Raw genomic sequence first — 24372 nt, forward strand, 5'->3', positions numbered from 1 at the left:
TTCAGTTCGTAAAAAGTGACATGTGGTGCAATTAAAACCCAGCTGCAAAACCCTAAAATAATTTCTCATTACCTTAGCTATGCTTTTCATAAATGTAGCACAGTAAAGGTATCAGCTGACCTTTCTTTCATTCTCCACTCATTTGTTCAAAATCATATTGTACACATTCTAGGGGGTGACTGACCTTTGTGGACACAGGTCCAGGGAATCTTCCCACATTGCAACTTCCTCCCAAAAAAACTAAACAAAACAAATAAAATACTAATATGCTGCCATTACAGGTCAGACGTTGCAGCTTCTTAGTGGTGCAGGTGTGCACGTTTTTCAATGAACGCTCCACAATGCTAAACGGATCGCCTACGCTAGAGCCGCGTGGTTACAGTGCTTCTCTGAAGAACAGGGAGGCCTGAGCGGGCCGACAGGGAGGAGAACAAGGCAGGGGCGTGCCATCCGAGCACTCTAGTTCTGAGTCAGCACACAGACACACAGACAAACAAACACAGACGCACTTCCTCGGCCGTGTCCCCTGCTCCAGCCTGGCCGTGGGCCGGTCCCTCCTCTTCTGTAAGTGGTGCCTCCTGTTGGCTGAGCTGCTGCGTCACCTTTTCTGTAAGCTGCGCACTTTCTGTGTGTAAGCCTGGATGCGCGGCGAGCGTGAATGCAACTTGATGAAGAGCTCTGGGAACTTGTACTGAGGAAACATGGTCTCCAGAAAGCCCTCCAGGAAGACGTAGACGAGGCGGCGGTTTAGCTGCTGGTGCTGGAACATTTCAAAAACCCGGAGGATGCCCTTACGTGTGGTTTCTGCGCCGATAATGTGCTTCAGCTCGTCTGAGAAGAAAGTAAGGACAAAGTATTAGATGTATGAATACACCGATCAGGCATAACATTATGACCACTGACAGGTGAAGTATAAAACACTGATTATCTCTTCATCATGGCACCTGTTAGTGGGTGGGACATATTAGGCAGCAAGTGAACATTTATCCTCAAAGTTGATGTGTTAGAAGCAGGAAAAATGGGCAAGCTTAAGGGTTTGAGCGAGTTTGACATGGGCCAAATTGTGATGGATAGATGACTGGGCCAGAGCATCTCTAAAACTGCAGCTCTTGTGGGGTGTTCCCATTCTGCAGTGGTCAGTATCTATCAAAAGTGGTCCAAGGAAAGAACAGTGGTAAACCGACGACAGGGTCAGGGGTGGCCAAGGCTCACTGATGCACGTGGGGAGGGAAGGCTGGCCCGTGTGGTCCGATCCAACAGACGAGCTACTGTAGCTCGAATTGCTGAAGAAGTTAATGCTGGTTCTGATAGAAAGGTGTCAGAATACACAGTGCATCACAGTTGCAGAGCTGTTTTGGCAGCAAAAGGGGGACCAACATAATATTAGGAAGGTGGTCATAATGTTATGCCTCATTGGTGTAAGTACCAGTAACACTCATTACATGTGTCTAATTTAATCTTACCGAGCACTTTATTAGGTACACTTATCTGATATGTACATATGTATTTGTATGTTAAGTGTAGCTTATAAAATAATGAATAAATGTATGTACCAGACAGTTGTTTCTAAGAAAGTGCTTAGTGGGTGTACATTACAAAAGTACAGTATGACAACCAGAAATGAGGCAGTCTGTTATGTAGATCCTACAATTAATGTTATATAATATTACTTGTTTCCTTTTAAATGACCATTTTAAAGGCGGGTGGTGCAGCAGTCTAATGCGCTAGCCCTTATACCCCTTTGACAGGCACTCACACACTCTTAAAACAAAGACTTGATAATCTCAGTGATCTTGTATATTTTATTCAGCTGCTTACTCAGCGTTAAATGTTGTAGCTAGTATGAGATGCCCTACCTAAACCCATGGCCTATTTGACAAGCAATAACACACCCTGGGTTTGATGGTAAAAATGGTAAAACCTATGGTAAAACCTAATTAGATGATCACTTAATTAAAACGTTTGAGGAAAAGCATGTCCTCTTTAAGACTGCATTCACATGACGCAAAGTCGGCTGGTTGTGTCATTGTTTTCTGTGTAGCAGGATGGTGCTGCTTACCTTGCACTACACTTGAGCATCATGTGCCACTCATATATAGCACTTAGACGCTCGTTTTTTACCCCTTGCTGCTGCACTTAAAGGTCTGACTGAACTTTGACCCAGTTTGCCACTGTCACTGATGATGTTTACATAGCAGCAACAGAAGTGAAGCACAAACATAGAGGAGTGAAACTGATCGTCATTATGTCAGGAGAAAAACAATATGCCACAGCGACTTGTAAACCGGAAAATGTGAAGACAGGGTTGCATTTTAGATAGCAATCCCATATTTCATCCTTATTTATTTATTTATTTGGGATTTAAACACGTGTGTCATTTAATGGCAGGAACTGGGTATTATATATCTGTCTTTTTTTTTTTATCTTGTCTATCATTTGGTCCATTTTATATTTTCATTTTTATGGTTTCAGGCATGTTACTGGTTGTCTTTCCTTTGTGTATTTAGGGCATTCTATTAAAATGTGTTTTATTGTTGTAACTGTTTGGCAGGTTTCACATGTTGGTGGGTTTTCTCCTTTCACCAGGTATTGGTGGGTTACTCTGGTGTGGCCAATTCTGCATCTTGTGTGTATGGTTTGGTCTATGCGTCGACTTAGTTTTAGGTTGTCTATGTATGGTTTCATTCGGATCCCAAATGGTTGGATTTTATTTTGTCTGTTATGTCGGGTTAAGGGACGTGGTGGCTGTATTATTCTGTATACTGGGTTTCTGGGGTTGCTCATGATTTTGATTGTATATTGCAATGCTAGTTTTATTCTTCTGAGTTCAAGCAGGGGTTCTTGTGACTCTATGTGGAGACTTTGGATGGGAGAGGTGCGGTATGCTCCTAGGGCAATTCTGATCCCTAGATGGTGTATCGTGTTCAGGCTCTTGAGGTAGGATTTTCGGGCTGATCCATATATGAAGCATCCGTAATCTAGTTTTGTTCTGATTAATGTTCTGTATAGGCACAACAGTATATTAAGATTAAGATCCCCATTTAGTACTGGCTAGTACGTTTAGTATTTTTAGTTTTTTGAAACATTTCTCTCATAGTGCTTTAATATAAGGAGTGAATGTGAGTCTCTGGTCTAGTGTTAAACCCAAGTATCGTGTATACTATCGTGCTATTTTTATGGGTTCTCCATCCAAAAAGAGTTTGGGATCTGGGTGTAGTTTTCTGTTCTGGCAGAAATGGATGCATGTCGTTTTACTTTTGGATATTTTAAAACCATTTGTGTTTGACCATTTGTGTATTTTATTGATGCAGGGTTGAAGTTTTTTGTTCTACTGTTTTTATATCGTATTTCATCCTAGGATCACTTCTTATGGTTTCATAGCTCTTTAATAAGGTTTAATTTGCCCTTTGAATAAGGCACTGATTTAAAAAATTTTTTATTTTCCCATGTCTCCAAATGACAACACTGCAGAGCTTTATTGTTTTAAGAATACATTCCATATAAAACTGCATGTAAAGCAGTGTATCATATGAAAGGATTAGGCACAGTGTAAGCCTTACGGAAAACAAAGTGCAAAACACTCATGTGAATGCAGCCCAAGTGTTAAATTAGCATAAAGCTGTGTGTCAAACAGTGTCAAATGCCACACCTTATTCAGCCTCATAGCTTTACAAAGAAGGTAATAAAACAGTGACCGGTTATTCTTCCAAATTAAATAAGGGCTTGGTAAAGTCAAAAGCATGACGTTTACAGGTCTAGAGAAAATACAATCACATATAAATCTACCATAACACAAATCATCAAAGCAAACATAAGCTAACGATTTATTTTAAAACAAATTGTAGAGGTTGGCTGGAGGGCATCTTTTCATTGTGTGGGTGTGTACATACCTGGCATGATGCCTAGGAGGTTAGTCTTAGCTGCTACTCGTGTTCTCATGCGAATGTTCTTGTCTCTGCGTGGTGGCGTCTCTGCCAGGATTCCATTAGGCCAGTAGGAATCTCTGTAAGAAAACATGATCAATATGACTTAAACATGCTTTTTTCTATTTTGCACTGCAGATGTCTAAAAGTACCCTATAAACTTTGGCGAACAGTGGCAGATTTTTGCAGACAGCTCTAACAAGTACGGAGGTATTTGCTAGGCCCTCATGGTATGCCCTCTGTGGGACAGTGGTAGCCAAGTAGGTAGCGCTTTGGGTTATCAATTGAAAGGTTGAGACTTTGAATCCCAGCTCTGCCATGCAACCACTGTTGGGTCCTTGAGCAAGGCCTTTAACCTTGACTGCTCCATGGGCGCCGTACAATGGCTAAACCTGCACTCTGACTGCTTTAAAATGAGCTAGGATATGCGGAAAAAGGATTTTAATGTACTGTACACCTGTATATGTATATATGACAAACAAATGCTTTCTTTCTACTAAATATGCTGGCACCAAGTTCCTTTGGCAGCACCAAGGAAGAGACTACCCATCCAGCTTTCCCTCCCTGATACACTGTCAGCTGTATTTGCTGAGCACCTGACCACTGGGACTCAAACTTCTTCAAAGTGGTGGGCTAGCATATTAGATAGGTGTGCCACCTGACTGCCGCAACATTTACACTAATAACATTCAGCAGACGCTTTTATCTACAGCTACTTACATTTATGACAGATACAGTGCAAGAAATGGTTTAGGGCCTTGCTCAGGAGCCCAACAGTGGCAATTTAGTGGGGTTTAAATCATTGACCCTCTGATTACTAGTCCAGTACCTTAACCACTAAGCTTCCACTGCTAACAATATGCTATAAAACAAAAAAGACTGCAAAGTAATTTCAGAAGTTTACCTGAATCTCTTGACATAGTCTGCTACTTGTTCAGGTGAGGTCATGAAGTCTACATGATCCACAATTTTCCTAAGATGTCATAAAACAAAGATAAGTGCATTTGCAATTATTAATCCTTAAATGAATGCCTTTGTAAAGTGGACCATACTGAAGTGTTCAATTAAAATGATACTTTTACTACTTTACAATAATACCATTGTCTATTTTAATATATTATCAAATATAGTATATTTGTAAGTTTGATTCAAAGTATTGTGTGAACTGTGTGTGAGTTTTACCTGTTGATAGTGTCTCCATATGTGGCTTTGATGAGCTGCTGTAGAAGGTTCTTGATGTTCCTCCGGAGCCACTGGTTTCGTTCCTTCAAGTCAAACACCTCATCCATCAGCAGCAGCATCACTCGCAGAGGAATGTTATCATCCACCTTTACACGACCAGAGATAAGTCATACCATTCAATCAGAAACAATAAGACTACTGAGCAAAAAGTTTAGTTTAGTTAGGTTTAGTTCCTACTAAACCTTTCATTATCAGCTATTTGGCCATTTAGTTTTTGGCTATACAGTCAAATCCTTACCCCAGAAATCTCGGTGTTATTTTTGATTCTGAACTGAATTTCTCAATGCATGTAACAAAGCTTGTACAGGCTTGTTTTTTTCAATTGAGAAATATTGCCAAGGTCAGAAAAATGCTATCCTTCCAGGATACAGAGCGGCTAATTCATGCTTTTGTATCATCACGTCTTGATTACTGTAATGCTCTTTTTACTTGTCTGAGTCAAGGGGAAATGGCACGGCTGCAATTGGTCCAAAATGCAGCCGCCCGAGTACTCACTAAGACTAAAAGACGGGAGCATATTACCCCCATACTGGCATCGTTGCACTGGTTGCCTGTTGCTTTTAGAGTTCAGTTTAAAATCTGATCCTCCAGTCAGGGGCTTTTAGTTGTCCCTAGGACAAAGCGGAAACGGAAGGGAGACTGTGCGTTTTCCACGTATGCTCCCAAGTTGTGGAATACCCTGCCCTTGGATATTAGACTTGCTGGGTCAAAGAAAAAAGGCTTAAGACATATTTTTTATACCTTAGCCTTTGAGAATGGACTCTAGATGACGTTTCCTGTTTTATGGTTTATTAGATGAAGCTGCACTGTTTGGATAATTTATGTCTGTTTTTATTTCACCCATGGATGTATCTGGGTTGTTTTTCTGGTTTTATATGTATTTTATGTTTGTTTGATTTCTTTTAATTATATCATATCTTATTGATCTAATTGATTGTGAAGCACTTTGTAGCATTGCCTTAAAAAGTGCTATATAAAAAAAGGTTTACTTTACTTACTTTTTGTTTCAAGACACAAGAGTGTGAGACTTGAGTGGGGTGAGTTTGGGCTAAGTAAATTCTCAAACAATAAAAAACTAAATTAAAAATAAGGTCCTGGTTAACACCCAGTGAAAATATACCTATCTACAGCTTGGTTGCTGGAAGTTCTAAAGTGGTATCACATTTATCTTACATGTAGAATTTATTTTCTTTCATTCTTTTAATAATTATAGTTCTAAATAGAGGAACTCAGAAGTTATGCAAGTAAAAATAAATTAATACATAAATAAAAAAGGAAGAAGGATAGAGAAAGACCGCCAGTCTTTTAGCATCCCCCATGAACAACCTTTATTGGTATACTGATGTCCTAGCACAATTCTTTGTAACTTGACCTATGGCAGTACAAATGAACCATTATTTATCATGCCAATAAAACACTTTTGTATTTTAGTTTTGTTTAACAAAGTTTCAGAGAAAATATGTTCACTTCTGCCACAATTTGCTTTGTACCCTAATTCAATGTATTAAAGCTGACTGACTTGAATTCAAATTTCAGGTAAATAAAATTGTTTATTGCAAGTAGCCACTTACATTGTCATCCAACTGGGCAGAGACTCGGCAGTGTTCAGGGTCAATGTCGGACTTTGGAATTAAGGGCGGAACCTGTAAACGAAATCATATGATTAATGGCATTAAAAACATAAATACCCTGACTGCTAATGTCTGTGAAATTGCAAATTACACAAAGTGCATTTAATACATTAAAACTCATCAACTTGTATATAAATACAAGCTCCATTTATGGAAAAGTTGGGACAGTTTGTTACATGCAATAACAACAAGAATCAGTGATCTGACAATTGGATAAAGTTTTAATAGAATTAACAGAAGTACAAAGATTTCCAGTGTTTTTAATTATTGTTTTTCATTGTATTTTGTAAATGTAAACAGCCTACATTCCACTCTCTTTTGGTCCATCTCAGATGAGCCTAGGCCCAGAGAACTCAGGGGTGTTTCAGACTTGAGGTATGGTTTCCTCTATGTGTAATTGAGTTTCATGTTACATTTCTTGATGCAGGGGTGGACTGTGTTAAGTGACAATGGTTTTCCCCTTATCTGTTACCAAATCACCTGCTTATTGTAACATTTCAAAATGGTATGACATGAACATTGTGTAAACATGCAACTTTTTTCCTGAACTTTGAGTGTGCATCAAATTCAGAATTTGTTTATATTTATGAAAAACATCAAGTTGGTCAGCCAATATTTAGTTAAATATTAGTCAGTTGAAAATAGTTTTAACAGAATTTAAAAAGAAAAATATGTTATTGCATGTTTTTTGCATTTTACAAAGTGTTCCAACGTTTCCCAGAAATGGGTTTTGCATATAAAAAAACCACTGATAAAAATGTGCATGGCAGTGCTTAATTTCTATATATTAAATTTTGGGCTGATGGTAGTTACACATAGTACATTTGCTAAATGTAGCAAATACAATCATAATAATGACCTGAGTGACTCAAAACTATTAGATTTAACTCTTTTGGCATGGTCAATAGTTATTTTTTGATTCCAGTTACTTCTGAGATACTATTACTAGCACTGTTTTTGCCACCCTGCTCATTAAGCAGAATAAGGTGTACCCCTGTTAGAATTCAACAGAAATTGGAATGGAATGGCTGCCATATATGTTGAGATGCTGAGATATAATATATTTGTTGTGTTAATAGGGTTTCATTAAACAATATCTGTAAATATAGTTGTATTAAACATTCTAGCACAAAAAATATACTCATGCCTTAAATATGGATTGTTTGAGGTCCTGGCCCAGTCTCTCAGACATTCGCCCCATATTGTCTGACACTTTTGTCATTCCTTCAGCCAGACTGTCAGGAATCGATTTCACAGCATTTGAAACATTCCGCATGGAGCTACGAAGAGGGTTAACAAATGTGTCCATCTACAAAAAAAGAATAAAAAGTAAAAACCCCCAAACAACAAAAAAATCATTTAATCTGATCAAACCAATCCTTTTACTTGTACACGAATTACCAATTGCATTCAACAGTTATATGAGCATGGAGTGTGTGCAGACTTCCTTAGATCTTAAATATAAGCCATTTTAAAGACCTATAAAGCCACCTCAAATGTTGTTTTCCAACAGTGGTAAGCAAGCTGTAGAAAACAGCTGCACTACCAGCACTAAATGCGTGTACACATTTAGCATGTTTTATCAATTTAAACAGTTTCTTCTTCTTGTTTTCAGTTTTAATACCAAGTATATAAACTGCATTTTCCCCTTGCACCTGGTCTAACTACTGAGGAATCTGTATAGCCAAACGCACACCAGCATGGTTCAGGGTAAGAAAGGGAGTCCACCAAGGATGTAACCTCTCACCATGTCTAACATTCTTGAAGAACAAGTGATGGGAAAAGGCACTACAAGGAATTGCCTGATTCAGGATTGGTGGAAGGACCATTGGCAGTCTCAGATATGCTGATGACATTGTATTATTGGTCACATCAACAGACGAACCACAGAAGCTGGTGTGTTGTATAGAAAGACTGCAAAGCAGGCATCTATAAGATTATGTATGCTTTAGTCTCCTTCAGGACTTGGTGTCGTATGATGAACAAGACCTAACTAGTAGGCTAACAGATACTTAAAATAAGCTTTATGAATTATGAAACAATAGATTAATAATAAAAAATATTATTAGGATATGAAAAAGGGGCATCAGCCATGCCATTTCAAAACCATAAAGATCTTAATAACTCATCTGCCTTCCTGTGTAGTGCAATAATCGTGTCTTTACTTTCACAATAGACTTGTCAACTAAGCTCTTTAAGGGGTGTTAAGACTCAACGCATCATTGCTATTTATATCCAACAGGTAGGGAAGTAAATCTCTCTGACCTTCCGTGCAAAATCGCCCTTGCCCTTGCTGTACGCCTTGTTCTCCAGGAAGTCATGGACGTAAGGTATTAAAGTGGGACAAGCTTTCACCATCTCTGGATTTAACAGCAGCTAAAACAAAATAAACAGCCTTTTGATTTTACACATACAATAAGGGAGTCAACATGAATAACATATACTATAAAATAAATTGTGTATACCCGCTTTTTAACGTAAGCCTACCTGCAAATACGCATTCAAGTCCTTCTTCCTTCTCTCCAGGAAGTCCCTGTCCATATTGTTGAATGTTTTCTTTCCAGGAAGTTTTAATATAGTGTTGATGTTCTCAAACTAGAGCCAACAGAGGAACACTGAATGAGTAACTGAAGCCTCACTAATATCTTATTTAGTTGTTGTATTTAGACAAAAATAACACACTGCACTTTTAATTCTATACATTGTGATCATAATATGCTTGAGGAATAGGCATTATTTTAATATCTGAACAAAATATTTAAGCTGATCTGGTACTTGAGTTGGGTACATTATAAAAAACAACTTGCAAATAGACTTAATGTTATTTAAAACCATCACGCAAATAAAAATCAACACAGAAAAAACAAACTTAAGTAGAACATTAATATGTAATGTAAATGTTGATATTCAACCACCACATTGGTTACATGTAAATTCCTACTTGCTATATATTAAATAAACTAGTAAACTAATACAATTTATCAAAGTACCTAGAGAAAACATTTTTTGGAAAACTTCTACATTGATCTGAACAAAAAAAAACAATGATGGAAAGACTGAAGGCTATAGCTTATAATTATACGATTTCTGTGAGAATATGGTCCATTTCATGAATGTTTGTATTGCAGACCACTGCTTTAAGTGGGAACTTATTCACATATCAGTGCCTGTATCAGAAAGTACCAGCAAATAATTAAGAATTACATTCTGATTTAACATTACTTAGATTAAAATTAACATTACTTGACTTGTACTGGCTAATGAACCAGTTTATACCAGGTTTGGTGTATTTCAGAGTAGTTAGGTATTGCAGTGTTCTGGCAGCCATCGGCCAATTGTGTTTAGAGAAACTGACAACTGAGATTTGTCTCAAAAATGCACACCAGCACGAAATTCTGAGCTCCCCGGTTCGAATCTCGGCTCTGCTACTGGTCGGCTGGGCACAATAGTAGGCACAATTTGCTAATGCCTGCAGCAGACAAAATTGGCCTCTGCTGGTGGGAAAGACCGACCTATGGGGTGGGGTTATTAAAGCTGTGTAAGAACCTTTGCTGCCCAGGGAGCCTGTACAGAAGGGGAGGATAGCAGAGATTGGGGTGTGGCTCTCTAAATGCGAAGCTGATTTCACACGCAAATCCACCGAAGTACGGGAAAAAAAAAAGAAGGGACTGGACTGTGCACACATTGGAGGGGGTAAAATGCATTAAAAAAAGCTGACTGGTCTATCTCTATTACTGTCACTGATGCAAAGCACAAGTCTAACTGGACTACAGTTCCAAAAGCCCCAGAAATGTCTACCTGTGAGTTACAAGTCAGGTCCCTAAGGTGCTTGGTATTTAAAAAACTATAATCAAGGCATTTATGACATAGAAGTTGGCATTACACAGTGATTCCTACAACAGCATATAAAAAACAATATTAACAAACACATTATGGTCCCTCACCTGCTCAGTGATGCGCATGTGGAAGTCGTGGAAGTCGCTGTAGCGACGGTAGGTCTTCCAGGTGTCCTCACTACCATCTGGGTTCTTGCGGACAACGGTGATTGCGTAGAGAGCGTAGGTCTTCCCGTGGTCATTACACACTCCTAGCACGGGAATTAGGTTTAAAGAAGCATCAAGTACTGAACCAGAGGGGCACAGTAGGGGCATGGATGGGTAGCACCATGATGTTGAACGAGTGGGAGAGCCCAAGAGGGTGGAGGACCGTGTACGGTAGATAGTAGCAGATGAAAAAGAGTGACATGGCAATTGGTGGCAATGACAAGGCAACATATGACACAAGCCAAAGCAGAAGAGAAGGTAACCAGAAGACCAACAAAAAGTGCCAGAAATGAGATGAAGGCAGAGAGGCAGAGAAAAAGAAAAGAACAGAAAAAATAGTAAACTAATGGAATGATGAAATGAGGAAATCAAAAATTGAACACAAAAGGAGTGAAACACATGTGAGAAGCAGGCAGAACAAATGTGTGTGAAGTCGAAGGGACTAGGGCTTGAATAACATTACATGTTCTAATATTTATGTAGAAGACACATTTACATGTTAAACAGTCCTATTTACAGTTGCCTAATGTAATTCAATTAAGATGTTTCCTATAGTGTACAGGTGTTGTAGTGGTCTAACACACTAGCACACCACTGCAGTGTCTGAACTTGCAAGGTGGAATCTCAGCAGAGCCAATGACCTGGCTGAGCATCCATACAATAAATAAAATGTTTTCTTACAGTATAATCTGGAGAAAACACTATCCATATGCTCGCCAAAAGTTGGAATTGATTTGACGCCTTTTATAATGCTTCCAACATTTTTATGCACTGTTGGAGATTCAAACCCTGGATCCCATTAATTGTGGGCTAGAGCGCTCTTACTAGCAGATCTGATATTAAAAATCCCTTTAAAGCAACTGACCTTACATGTCATGTAATAGCTACTGCTTTGTTTTGCTTATCTAAACAATTTAAAGAGTTGCTGTTAATCAAATTTTGTTATGTTTGCTCTCAGAAGTCTTAAGCAGGGTTCACAACATTGTTGAACAATTGTGTTGCGTGACAGAAAAGATTAGGCTGGTTAGGATTTACTGGGGAAGATAATGATAGTGGAGTTGGACCATCCATATGACAGTATGATGCTGTAATATTTTAACGCGCCATGATTAGCATGCAAATGCACAGGTTGTAGGTTGATCAGTTTACTTGATAGATTTTAACAGCCCTGCATCATGGTATTAAACCACTAATAACCTTAAGCAATTACATTTTCAATGGACAGCCCTAGTGGAGTGCGATATCAAAACTGGATGAAACATGAATACGTATATAAAGGGTCGACAATGTGGACAGAAAGGCTAGTAAGGGGAACAAGAGTCACATAGTGTAGAGCATCGAAAGAGCTTTCAGCTTAAAGCAAATTCAATGCACAATGCAGATTTACTCGACACAAATATTACACTGCATTATACAGCTTTTGAATTCTACAGCTACTCATATTTAACACATAAGAAATAACATTGAACAGCTGGAACTTGAACACGTTTACACGAGGTGGAGTTTACCTACCAGTATCAGAGATGAAAGCATGTATTATCACAGACTCATCTGTAGTGGCGTTTGTGAGGTCATCCAAAGACTAAAGCACAGGAAAATGAAATGAAAGAAATGGCATTTTTGCTGTTGTTGTTTTAATTTAGAAGTAGTTTTACCATTTTATTAGTTAAATTGAAAATTTAGTCTTAATTAGTCAAAACTTTTAATTTTATTCTTAATAAAGAAGCATACTGTTTTGGGGAACAAAATCATATTACACTTAATTGCAGGCCACATTTCTAGAGAAGCTGGAACATTCTGTACAACTTTATTTTTTTATTAGCATTTTAACGTCAGGTTTTACACACTTTGGTTACATTTATGACAGGACAAGTAATTACTGGTTACTTTTTACAAGTTAAATGTCAAACACAGTCATGGACAATTTTGTATCTCCACTTCACCTCACTTGCATGTCTTTGGACTGTGAATGGAAACCGAAGCTCCCGGAGGAAATCCACACAGACACAGGAAGAACATGCAAACTCCACACAGAAAGGACCTGGACTGCTCCACCTGGGAATTAAACCCAGGACCTTCTCACTGTGAGGCAACAGTGCTACCCATCAAGCCAGTGTGTTGCCCGTAAAACTTTATTTTTGCTCATTCATGCTTGATACTTCAACTTCTCAGCACACACACTCTGTCAATAAAGCCACACTGTTTTAGTGTGTGGTTAATAAGAACGGGCATTGCTGAAATAACCATGAATATACATATAGAATATAAAACATATACAAAATATTACAGAAACATGCAATGGTAGACTGTGTTGAGTGACAGTGGTTTTCTGAAGTAGACAGAGCCCATGTGGCTATATATTTGTCATCAACACAGTAGAGAGCTGAAGGTCATGCAATCCAACAGTGTCATTTGTAAATTTTGTACTTGTGTTAGTTAAATAAAGGTGCGGGAGGACTGAATCACAGATTCTTATTTTTGGTCCAATAATAAACAACTAGCTTTTGTCAGTAATTTTGTTGACAGGATTTCCCACTGCATATAAATTAAAACACTATTACTGAGCTTGAGCAAAGAAAATGAAAAATTCAATTTCCCTACCAAATTAATACTTCCGGTTGGAGATCCATTAAAAGACTCTGTGGAAGAAAAATAATCCATTAAGCTTTGTAAATAGAATAAGTGGAGTGTGAAGAGGTATTGTGCAGGTCGGCTCACCCGCATCTCCATCATCAGACCCCCTGTAACTGGGTTCCTTCAGCATGTCCAGCTCGGCCAGCATGCGCACGTAAAGAGGGTGCTGCCTAAAAGAGGGGTAGAAGCGCTCATCTTTCAACATCATATCATACACCTGTGAGAAAAGCAAGTGGAGAGGCAGAGGGAAGAAGATCGAATGTACAATTATTAATGCATTCATAGCTACAGCAGTGGTCAAGCCATTTTGCTCACCACTGCACGGTGTAAAGCATGCCATTAGTATAATTTTGGAGGGGGCATAGTGGTAATGTTGCCAGATGGTTTATTTTATGGTGTGACTTCGTTCTAGAAATGAGGGAGTGCTAGCTAAGGAAAGAATTCAACCAACTTTATGCTACCTAAAAAAACTGTGTTCCATTACTAGTTGAATATCCTCAACAAATACACACAGCATGAATAAACTACTGTATATCTCACCTTTCTCTGGATGTCATCAAACATCTCTGGGGTTGGATCCTCTTTGTTAAGTCTTTCAGTCAGTCTATCTAGTGATGCCTGATCGACCTGCACTCTAGGAGAGGCCTACAGACAAAAGCATAGTTACACATACACATTTAAAAATTGTACATCATTGATTACAGACATTTTACATTTTAAACAATTAACCCACAATCATAACAGAACCCCTAAGACGATAAATTAAAACAATAGCATTCATTTAACATCAATCAGCATTAGAATGTATAGAATTTATAGCAGTCAGTGAAGTGATGTATGCAGGAGATAGAGGCATAGTGAACAAAAATGAAACATGCTTATGGTTTTTTGTTTACTGCAGTAGGTTTGTATTTGGAAATGGCAGCCTGGTGCTCAAGTGGCAGTAGCCTAATGCGGTAGCCAACCACCACTGAGATCCAAGTCTTAGCTGTGCTATCCACCAGTTGGATGCCCACGAAGGTTTGCTTTGGTTAAATACACCAATCAGGCATAACATTATGACCACCTTCCTAATATTGTGTTGTTCCCCCTTTTGCTGCCAAAACAGCCCTGCAACTGCGATTCACTGTGTATTCTGACACCTTTCTATCAGAACCAGCATTAACTTCTTCAGCAGTTTGAGCTACAGTAGCCTTAGACCACTTTTGATAGATACTGACCACTGCCGACTGGGAACAGCCCACAAGAGCTGCAGTTTTGGAGATGCTCTGACCCAGTCGTCTAGCCATCACAACTTGGTCCCTGTCAAACTCGCTCAAATTCTCACGCTCGTCAATTTTTTCTGCTTCTAACACATCAACTTTGAGGATAAAATGTTCACTTACATTTACATTTTTGGCCTTTAGCAGACGCTTTAGTCCAAAGCGACTTACAGTAGTGACAGTATACACTCTAAGCAATTGAGGGTTAAGGGCCTTGCTTAAGGGCCCAACAGCAGCAACCTGGATTACTGGTCCAGTACCTTAACCACTAGGCTACAGCTGCCCCACTTGCTGCCTAATATATCCCACCCACTAACAGGTGCCGTGATGAAGAGATAATCCAGTGTTATTTACTTTACCTGTCATAATGTTATGCCTCGTTGGAGTAAGTTAAAATAAGCTTGATATTTCACAATATATAGCTGTAAGCTGCTACTAAGAATAGCATGTATATAGGCTTATATAATTATAAACCTCTTTTGAAAGGTTAAATGTTACATTATGGAACACTGTTGGTCAGTAAGTGAGTTGTACCCTGTGACGGACTTGCACCCTGTCCAGGGTGCATCTCTGCTAAACTCACTACATGGTTAAAACAAAGAAAATGAGCATAGGAAGCAAGCAGCACATTACAATGTGGAATAAATTGAAATATTTATTCATTTATTTATAAAACTTAAAGGTAAAATAAATAAATAAAAGTCACATGAGTAGGTTTACCATTAAAATAGATGTTTGCCATGCCTTTTTGCAAACTGGCGTTTAAAGCCAAGCATGAGGGCCACAAAAAGTACTGACCTTCTCAGAGAGGTATTGTTCATAGACACCCAGTGTAGCAGCTTTTAACAGGCCCTTCGTCTGGTTGCTCTGTTTCCTGCCATCTTTCTGCCAGTTCTGCATGACCTCCAGCTGCTGCTGCGCCGTCACCCGGTAACCTTCCACAGTCAGCCAGAAGAAGAGATCTGCCTGACCCCCCATCTGCTGCATGTAGTCTGGATGTGTGTGTAAAACAGAGTGGGAGACACAAGAGAGAGAAATTCACAACAGAGAGAAAGAACAGTATAGAAAGTAAGTCATGCTTTCATTTTCACTTTTGTCCTGGTCAAGGTCATGGGGAGCATGGTTTTACTGGGGAAACAATCAATGCAAGACAGAAATACCCTGGACAGGGTGCCAATCCACCGCAAGACAACAAAACAACTAATATAACAAGTGGTATCTGTGAATTCAACAGAAAATCCCACTACTGACTAATGACTACTGCAGTCTCAGAATTTTTCAACCCCTTTATGACAACTGTCTTTAGTACTTAAGAGAGACTCATTTGCTGATATGACATGCTTCAAACATGCATAGCCAGACATTAGCTTCTGGCAGCATTCCTGAGGAATCTTTCCCATTCATCATATGCAGTGATCTTTAGTTCACTAATAATCTTGGATTTTCTATGTGAATCAAGTCAGGTGACTGTGACGGCCAATTAATAATCTTCCAGTGCTCCTTCTGAAACCAAGCCTTGATGGACTTTAAGGTATGCTTGGGATCATTATCCTGTTGGAAGGTCCAATAATGCCCAAGCTTCAGCTTGCAGGTTTCCAGTGCCAGATGAAGCAAAGCAGCACTAGAGGATCACTGAGCCACCACCATGCTTCACTGTGAGCAGGGTGTTCTCTTCAGCATATGCTTTATTTTCCCTCCTCCAGACATACCAGAGATCCATAGGCTTAAAAAGTTCCAGTTTTGTTTTATTGCTACACAGAACAAAATCCCAAAGCTTTTAAGGATTATTTATATGGTTCTAAGGTCAGCAGAGATGCATGTCTTGGAGTTTGAGAAATCTTGCTGCAAATCTTTTGCACTAATTTCAGGGGTTTTGACCACCTGCCCTCTTAGGAATCTGGTGACAGTCGGTAATGGCTACCTCTTTCTGCCACATTTGGGTAATTTAGCCAGTGTTCCTTTAACTCTGAACTTGCAAACTATGCTTCCAACTGTGTCTCTTTGCCATCTTTTTGTGTCATTTCCTTGTTTGTGCCAGACAATTATCTCTTAAATTTTTTGGACAAGTCTTGACTTAATATATCTCAATATTAAAGGTGTATTATTTTACGTAACAACAGCTACACTATTAATAGTTCATATTCTATTCCCTTTTATATCATTTAGTAAAATTAAGACTTAATTTAGTCAAATTATGAAACAGAAAAATAAGATGAAATAGGGACTGGTGCGTCCAACAGAAAAGTGCCACTGTAACCAAACACTAATATTTCTAGTCATCAAAAAATGCCATGTACTTGGCTCTCAGCAGTAAAGTGCATAAATGCAGACACTCACCCATAAAGAACTGCAGTGCTATATTGTGCACTAAGATGTGATCCAATGGGATTATACACAACTTTCCAAAACTTGCTGCAAGTTTCACAGCATCAACTTCCTGAAACACAAAGGTAAGATTAAAATGTAAAGAACATCATGCACATTTTTAAAATAATTAACAATATGGTAAATGACAGTTTTGGCAATTTTGCAATGCATTTGTGCTCTAGTTGAGTACTTGCCTTCCCTGACTGTAGTCTTTGTATTCTTGTATCACAGACTTTTTTCACAAATAATAAGCTGTTGATTTGATTTTTTATCATGTTGATATCTAGCCAGAAATAAAAGAGACATGATTACAGGATTAGACAATAAATGTACAGTATATGCTGTTGTACTGAACATGGTCAAACATATCTGTACACCAATATTTTAGCATCAAATCAGACAGAAAGTCCATTCATATTTGTTTGCAAACATTGACAGCAAAATAGCCTATACTAAAATACTTGGATATGTTTTATCCATAATGATATGCCATGTTAGATGGCAATGCCTCATGAATAAGCATAAAGAATTTGAGGGATTTATGCTGGCCAATTACATTTTTGTGCTGGGTGAGCCAGGCTTTCTCACCCAACATCATCATCTGACCTCACTAATGCGGCATTAAATGAACAGAGGTCAAGCATTTCAGAAGAGTGGTCTGAAAGGACCAAGGCCATACTAATGATGTGTTAAATGTATACAGTGTCTGGACACATAGGAAATACCAATAACTATAACTAACTAGATGCTTACTTAAATACACACACGTATATATTGCGTCACAAATAGCTGAAAAACACATTGAAGTTGTTATTGATTAATATTGTAATGATTTAAAATGTGGTTAAAAAATGTCTGATATTTATTGAAAATATGCATTTCGCCTATGTGTCCAGACTTTAGGGACACCCTGTAAAAACAACATGCAAGTTGAGGCATAAGATGCAGTAGCGGTGGTGGTGGGTGTGTGGGTGTGTGTGTGTACCATCTCCTGCAGTATCTAGTGAGCGTAGGTACTGGAGCTCCTCTAAAACTTTATCTTTGACAGCCTCTAGCTCATCTGGCTTGTCAGTCAGCTTTAAGATATTCAGAAAGGCTTCATAGTTGCAGCTGGAATCCCGAATCTACACAAAGAACACAGGGAACATGCATTCAGATACATGTGCATTTTAAAACCCTTTCACCCTAATACTGAAAAAGTATACAGTATATTCACAAATCCACCAAGTAAGTCTTTTCATAGCCTGTGTGTTGAATTACAGCAAATGCTGCATAATGGCTGCAGTGACTATTATCTTTATAGAACATCCACCCTACAATTCCAGTTTTTTTAAACAGATGTGATCATATGCAAACAAGGATTTAGACAAACAGAAGAAATACTGCTACTCAAACTCCTATATACAAAACAATAATGAAAAACATTAAAGAATACATGCTTACCATCCAGATGACAAACTGATTGATATAATCTGGATCACTTAGTTGGTTAATCAGGGGGAGCAATACTCCTCTTGACAAAATTTCCTATAAAAAATAAAAATGTTTACTTATCAGCAAATAAAAATATTGGCAAATATTGAACTTAAGACTTCAGGAGGGTGTAAAAAGACAATTACTGATACATTAAGATGAAAACTGTTTCCAGGAGCTACTGGTAACAAATTACAATATACACTATAACATTATGACCATTGACAGGTGAAGTGAATAACACTGATTATCTCTTCATCACTGCACCTGTTAGTAGGTGAGATATATTAGGCAGCAAGTGAACATTTTATCCTCAAACTTGATGTGTTAGAAGCAGGAAAAATGGGCGAGCGTAAGGATTTGAGCGAGTTTGACACGGCTCGAATTGTAATGGCTAGACGACTGGGTCAAAGCATCTCCAAAACTGCAGCTCTTGTGGGGTGTTCCCCATCTGCAGTGGTCAGTATCTATCAAAAGTGGTCCAAGGAAGAAACAGTGGTAAACCGGCGACAGGGTCAAGGCTCACTGATGGGGAGCGAAGGCTGGCCTGTGTGGTCTGATCCAACAGACGAGCTACTGTAGCTCGAATTGCTGAAGAAGTTAATGCTGGTTCTGATAGAAAGGTGTCAGAATACACAGAGCATCACAGTTGCAGGGCTGTTGTGGCAGCAAAAGGGGGACCAACACAATATTAGGAAGGTGGTCATAATGTTACACCTCATCTGTGTATTTCAGCCCACTCTTATTAGAAATTAGGCTGCATCTGCAGCTGTATACATCATTCACATTTTGTTAGCAATGAGTGGGGCTAAAACTCATCAACTCAATAAATAGAAGGGGTATTTTACATACTTTTAGCAGTTTAGTATTTTTGGTGTGAGTAAAACACTCACCCTGAGAAAGTATCTCATGTTCTTGTTGTGGAAGTCTCCTGGAGGTAGTAACAAATACAGCAGCACCTCGCACAGATCCCGTAGAAAGCCTAGGCCAGGAAAAGACAGAATTTAGCAACCTTAAAAGGGTAAATTTGTGGTACAGAAGCAGATGTGATTTGGCACGGTGGCTGGAATGTAAAGAGCATTTCCTGCTCCTGTTTCCTCTCGTTTTACCTTCCTCATCCTTGTTGGAGGTACACACCACATCTCTACAGATCTTTCTCTCCATCTCTACCTCCGTCTCAAAGAACACATCTAACAGCTCCTCAGGGGCTTCGCCTGGACCACAGAAACACAAACATTCATGTATTTTCTTTTAATCACATGTGACACACACTCTAAACTAAAGACTGAAAACTGGACTTATATGCACTTTGAGACAGATCCAGACACTATCCTGCAAACAAAGCTATATACAGATCTAGTCAAGATCTAAGTCCAACCTTCTGTGCCTTTGCATTAGCTGAGATCATTTACATCAAGCAATTTTTAACTATTTGCACCACTCACCACAGAACAAAGCAAAGAATGAAAATAACACATACTTCACCCTCAATAGCACCTACACATAAAATTAGCATTTTTAATATAAATTATATGCACTTCAAATGGCAAATGGTGGCAGACTTACGTTGTTTGGGGTCATCTATCTGGTTTAGCCTCTCCTGGGCCTTTCTGAAGATGCGTAGATGAGTGGCAAAGTCATCCACTAGCCTGGTGGTAAAATAAGGCTGCCAGTCCACCTCTTTGGACCTAAACAAGACAAAGTGTCATTACAAGCCTGTTTAATGCAAACAGCATTTAGAATCTCATCTACTCAGAAGGTCATTGAAACACAGTTCTTGTCATGTTGACTGAACAGACAGGGATGGAATATGTAGAGGTAAAATTTATAGACGAGATCCTTCCAGGATTTTTATTTATACAGAAACACATCTGATTTGTAGTTTAAAAAAAACTGTGTATCTAATTTGTATCTAATTTGTGGTAAAATTGCTTTTTCTATACACTATCTATATTTTTTGTCTTGGCAGCAGTTAAATAATGACAACCAAACGCCCACAGTCGATGATGACGCTTCTGGTGTGAACACAGGGCAAAGCAATCATCAATCTGGACAACAAGAGACGAAAAATTGCTGCCGGTCTGAGCGTAGGACAAAGTCTGTTTAGTATTACAGTTACTAGGAGACTGAAAAGGTAGTGTGTTCTTAAACACCTCAGAATAGAAGTCTCAACTTTGTTGAGTCTCAAGCTTGTTGCTGTAAACAGTGGAGTGGTGATAAGTGGTGTACTACCTTGTGGAAAACTGCACAAGGGCATTCTGCACCGTCTGTCTGATCTCCAACAGGAAGGACTCATCCTCACTCAGTGTGTAATACCAGTACTGGATGTAGTCTCTCAATGCAAACTGAATCACCTGCACAGAGACAAAACCATACAGAAAAACAGACAGACAGAGAGAAATAAATACATTAGTACACAAGGGGAATCTTAGTAACCTGTATCGTTAAAACAGACAGAGAAAGAGAGAGAGGGAAAGAGGGAGGGAAAGGGAGGGAGAGAGAGAGAGAGAGAGAGAGATTCAATTAGATCATTGAGTTACAACTGCACAGAGAATCCGATCAGCACAGAGCTCTGGGAAATCCCTGTTTTATATCTGATCATAGAAAAATGTAGCTCTGGTAATTTTACTCTGAGGATGTAAGATACCACCACTGGGAACACAATGTTGTCAATATTAAATGTATTATAATACAGTATATACAGTGATTAGGGACAGTGGTAGCGTAGTGGGTAAAGCTTTGAGCTATCAACTGAAAGGTTGAAAGTTCCTATCTCTGCCATGCAGCCACTGTTGGGCCCTTGAGCGAGGCCCTTAACCCACAATGTTCCAGGGGCGCCGTACGATGGCTGACCCTGCGCTCTGACCCCAGCTTTCGAACAAGCTGGGATATGCATAGAAATAATTTTGTTGAACTGTACTTCTGTATATGACATGGAATTTTATTCTATTCTTTTCTATACGATATTGAGTCAGCAAGATTCTTAGTTTACTAGGTAAACTATCATTTATTGTCTTCTTTTTAAAATCATCTTTAATTGAATACAGTGTAAAGAAAAATCAACAAATATGGTACACTGTAATCTATACACTAGAACAACCAGTATACTGGTAACAGGTGCAGTTTCTTTCCTCATGCCACCACCCTGACCAGTAATACCATCTGCTCAATCCATAAACTCATAACAATGTACTCTACAATCTCATACATGACAAACCAATGTTGTTTTCACTACCACTAGATCATTTTGAGTCTTTCTGGCATGTTAGCATGAACATGTACCATAAGTTTTCAGAAGGCAGTAACTAAGCACTGTATAACTGCAGATACTGCTGTTATGTTTACGCATTCAATGCACTCGCTACCCAACCTTTCACCTTCAACATCAGCTGATGCTTTTGTAGAGACATTTAACTCCAGGCTTATTAAGCACGTTGACATGGTCACACTACAAAAAACCAAGATCATTTCTAGCAAGACAAAAGCGCCCAGGAAAAACTCAATCTCCATCATAAAACCTAAACAAGACTGCATGAGAGCAGAGAGAAAACAGAGAAACACAAGGCTAAAGATTCACCTTGCTTTGTATAAAGCACAACTTAAAACCTTTACCATGAGATGAGAAAAAGCTCTTTCACAAATTTGATTGACAATCAGAAAAATAATACAACATTTATTTATTCCACCATAGACAGAGTACTGAACCCTGCTCAATCTAGCGCACCAGAATTGCACTTATCTGCTTAATGTAATTAGCTGCAACATTTTTAATGATATGATCGCTGATATTACAAAGAATACATATAGCATTTTTTGATGATGTGCAGTTCCAGTTTATTGCTGAACCGAGAAATCTGTACAACTGTCAACTAACTGGATTCACTATTAACACCACTGTGGATAAGCTCAAGTCGTTGCTATAAACCTAATAATGGGGGTGGTGAGAATGTCATGCCAAGTGGTTGTAAATGCATTGTTGCACTGGGCGACTGTGCTTCAAAATGTCAAACATTTCCCTGTGGAGTCCCTCAAGGATCACTGTTGTGGGCTTTGCTATTTAACCTGTATATGCTTTCACTGCTTGCTGTTATTAAGTGGCATAACATTTAAATAGTATTATATCCCAAGGACCAAATGCTGGTCTATCAGCTCACGGCTCATTTGGCAAAAGTGGTATTAATAAGTGGATGTCTTGCAATTTCCTGCAGTTGAACCGTTTCTTATTGTTGGAAGTAAAGAGAGGCTTATCTAGAACCTATGAATTTCGAGGCCATCCAATGTATCACGTTTCCTGAGGTTATTTTTGATAACAAGCTCAGTTTTGAAATATCACATTAGTTATATCTGTAAAACTGCATATTTCCAACTTCTGAATATCTCAAAGGTTCAGGACATTCTAATCCCTGTTGATAGCAAGGAACTTGTCCATGTCTTGGTAACATCTAGACTTGACTATTGTAATAATCTGTTGAGTTCTCTTCTACAGCTTTGATCTGTTCAAGAAAGTGGAATCATATTACTCCAGCACTTCAATCACTCCATTAGCTACCTGTCTCGCTTAGAATTGATTTTTTTAGAATTAAGATCTCTTTATTGGTTTTTATATGTCTCTATGGTCTTGCTTCATGATCTTAGTGAATTAGTTGTTAGATATGTTCCAGGGCTCTTAAATTATCCATATCAATATGTTGGTGGTTCCCAAAACATGACCAAAGAATAAGCGGAATCTATAAGTAAAAGCATCATTGCTGAAACTGATGTTAACAACATTAGATTAGATGATTTTTCTTACAGAGTACACAGTAACATAACCACATAGTGTCTTTAATGTGAAACACTGCTCTTAGTGACCCCAATTCTTTCAAAACACTGTGTGCTTAACTTTAATAAGTATGTCGGTATGTGAGTGGTCTATAGAATGCTTCCTGTTTAAGAAAAAAAGTAACGTTAATTTTCAGGTAAGCTGTGCATTCTTATTTGTTTAATTTGATTGATCAGAATGTCTGACAGTAGGGCTGGGCGTTATGACAAAGAATCTGTATCATGGTATTTTTTAAGATTCTGACAGTTTCACGGTACATAAAGGTATGTTTTTTTTGTATGACTGGGACTTTTTATATGTATGTGGCTTATTCTACTGTTATGAAGTACATAAAAAGTTTTAATTTTACTATGTATATAATGAAGGTTTTGAGTACTATAAGGTTTGCTTGGCCCCACAAAACGACAACATATGATGGAATCAGTACACGTGAAACAGTTGCAATATGTACAACTTGTTTATTTTATATTTAAGTATTGTACAATTACCCTTAGCTCTCCCTTTAAACGAATAAAACAATGTTTGCAAACTATACTGGACAACTTGACCACAGGTCTGTTGTAGAAAAGTGGACAAGTATTTTCGCCCCGCCCCATAAAGACATACCTGGAATCCAGTGTTTTAATTATTCTTCTGAAAGCTTCTTTCTCGACTGTCTATAGAAGAATCGTGCCCTTGCAAACCGTGCAGTATATAGTTTTTTGGTCTGTTCTAAACTGCCGACATGACTCATTTCTTTGGCAGGTTCTTCCGGTGCATATTTGGTCTTCCTCTCTTCATCCTCCATCTGTTTTTGTTTATTTTTTTCACCATATTAAGGAAATGTCTCTCACCTGTTAACACTGTAATGCTAACGCTACCTGGCTAACAGTGGCGGCTGCTGGTCTTTCAAAGAGGGGAAGCTCATTGTCGGCTTACATCATAAAATTTGTCAATTATTTATACATAAATTCTGCCCTCCGTCCCTTTTCAAAA

At 38.5% G+C, this 24372-nt stretch overlaps 2 protein-coding genes across 3 annotated transcripts in view; both read right to left on the reverse strand.

Moving 5' to 3' along the window:
* On the reverse strand, positions 1 to 20891 carry snx13 (sorting nexin 13). 2 transcript variants are annotated; one of them, XM_062990800.1, is made up of 22 exons: positions 20808 to 20891; positions 20142 to 20263; positions 19685 to 19789; positions 19469 to 19557; positions 18546 to 18629; positions 18088 to 18226; positions 17297 to 17385; positions 17073 to 17172; positions 15534 to 15727; positions 14014 to 14118; positions 13558 to 13690; positions 13441 to 13478; positions 12352 to 12421; positions 10741 to 10919; positions 9284 to 9391; positions 9062 to 9172; positions 7944 to 8105; positions 6737 to 6808; positions 5106 to 5251; positions 4828 to 4896; positions 3891 to 4003; positions 1 to 831 (listed from the first exon to the last, which is right to left on the reverse strand). In XM_062990800.1, the coding sequence occupies exons 3-22, from the start codon at positions 19737 to 19739 to the stop codon at positions 599 to 601; spliced, it is 2289 nt and encodes a 762-aa protein (XP_062846870.1). In that variant the 5' UTR covers positions 19740 to 19789; positions 20142 to 20263; positions 20808 to 20891; the 3' UTR covers positions 1 to 598. The 2 variants fall into 2 exon arrangements, with proteins under 2 accessions (XP_062846870.1, XP_062846872.1); XM_062990802.1 differs by having other exon boundaries at positions 10741 to 10883; positions 20808 to 20890.
* The window catches only part of LOC134301507 (sorting nexin-13-like), a 7340-nt gene continuing 3771 nt past the window's right edge, over positions 20804 to 24372 (reverse strand). Inside the window, exon 5 of the mRNA XM_062986233.1 lies at positions 20804 to 20929. Within this exon, the coding sequence (XP_062842303.1) occupies positions 20804 to 20929 (126 nt within the window). The remainder of the gene's footprint in view (positions 20930 to 24372) is intronic.

This window comes from Trichomycterus rosablanca, chromosome 2, assembly GCF_030014385.1.
Source record: "Trichomycterus rosablanca isolate fTriRos1 chromosome 2, fTriRos1.hap1, whole genome shotgun sequence".
NCBI lineage: Eukaryota > Metazoa > Chordata > Actinopteri > Siluriformes > Trichomycteridae > Trichomycterus > Trichomycterus rosablanca.

Excerpts from the sequence above, each read along its gene's own strand:
- snx13 (XM_062990800.1), bottom strand. The coding sequence starts at position 19,739 with ATGGAGAGAAAGATCTGTAGAGATGTGGTGTGTACCTCCAACAAGGAT. Across the intron at positions 12,422-13,440 it reads CAACCGGAAGTATTAATTTG|TCTTTGGATGACCTCACAAA; the intron begins GTAGGGAAATTG and ends CCTGTGCTTTAG. Across the intron at positions 6,809-7,943 it reads TCAAACAATCCATATTTAAG|GTTCCGCCCTTAATTCCAAA; the intron begins GCATGAGTATAT and ends TTTCGTTTACAG.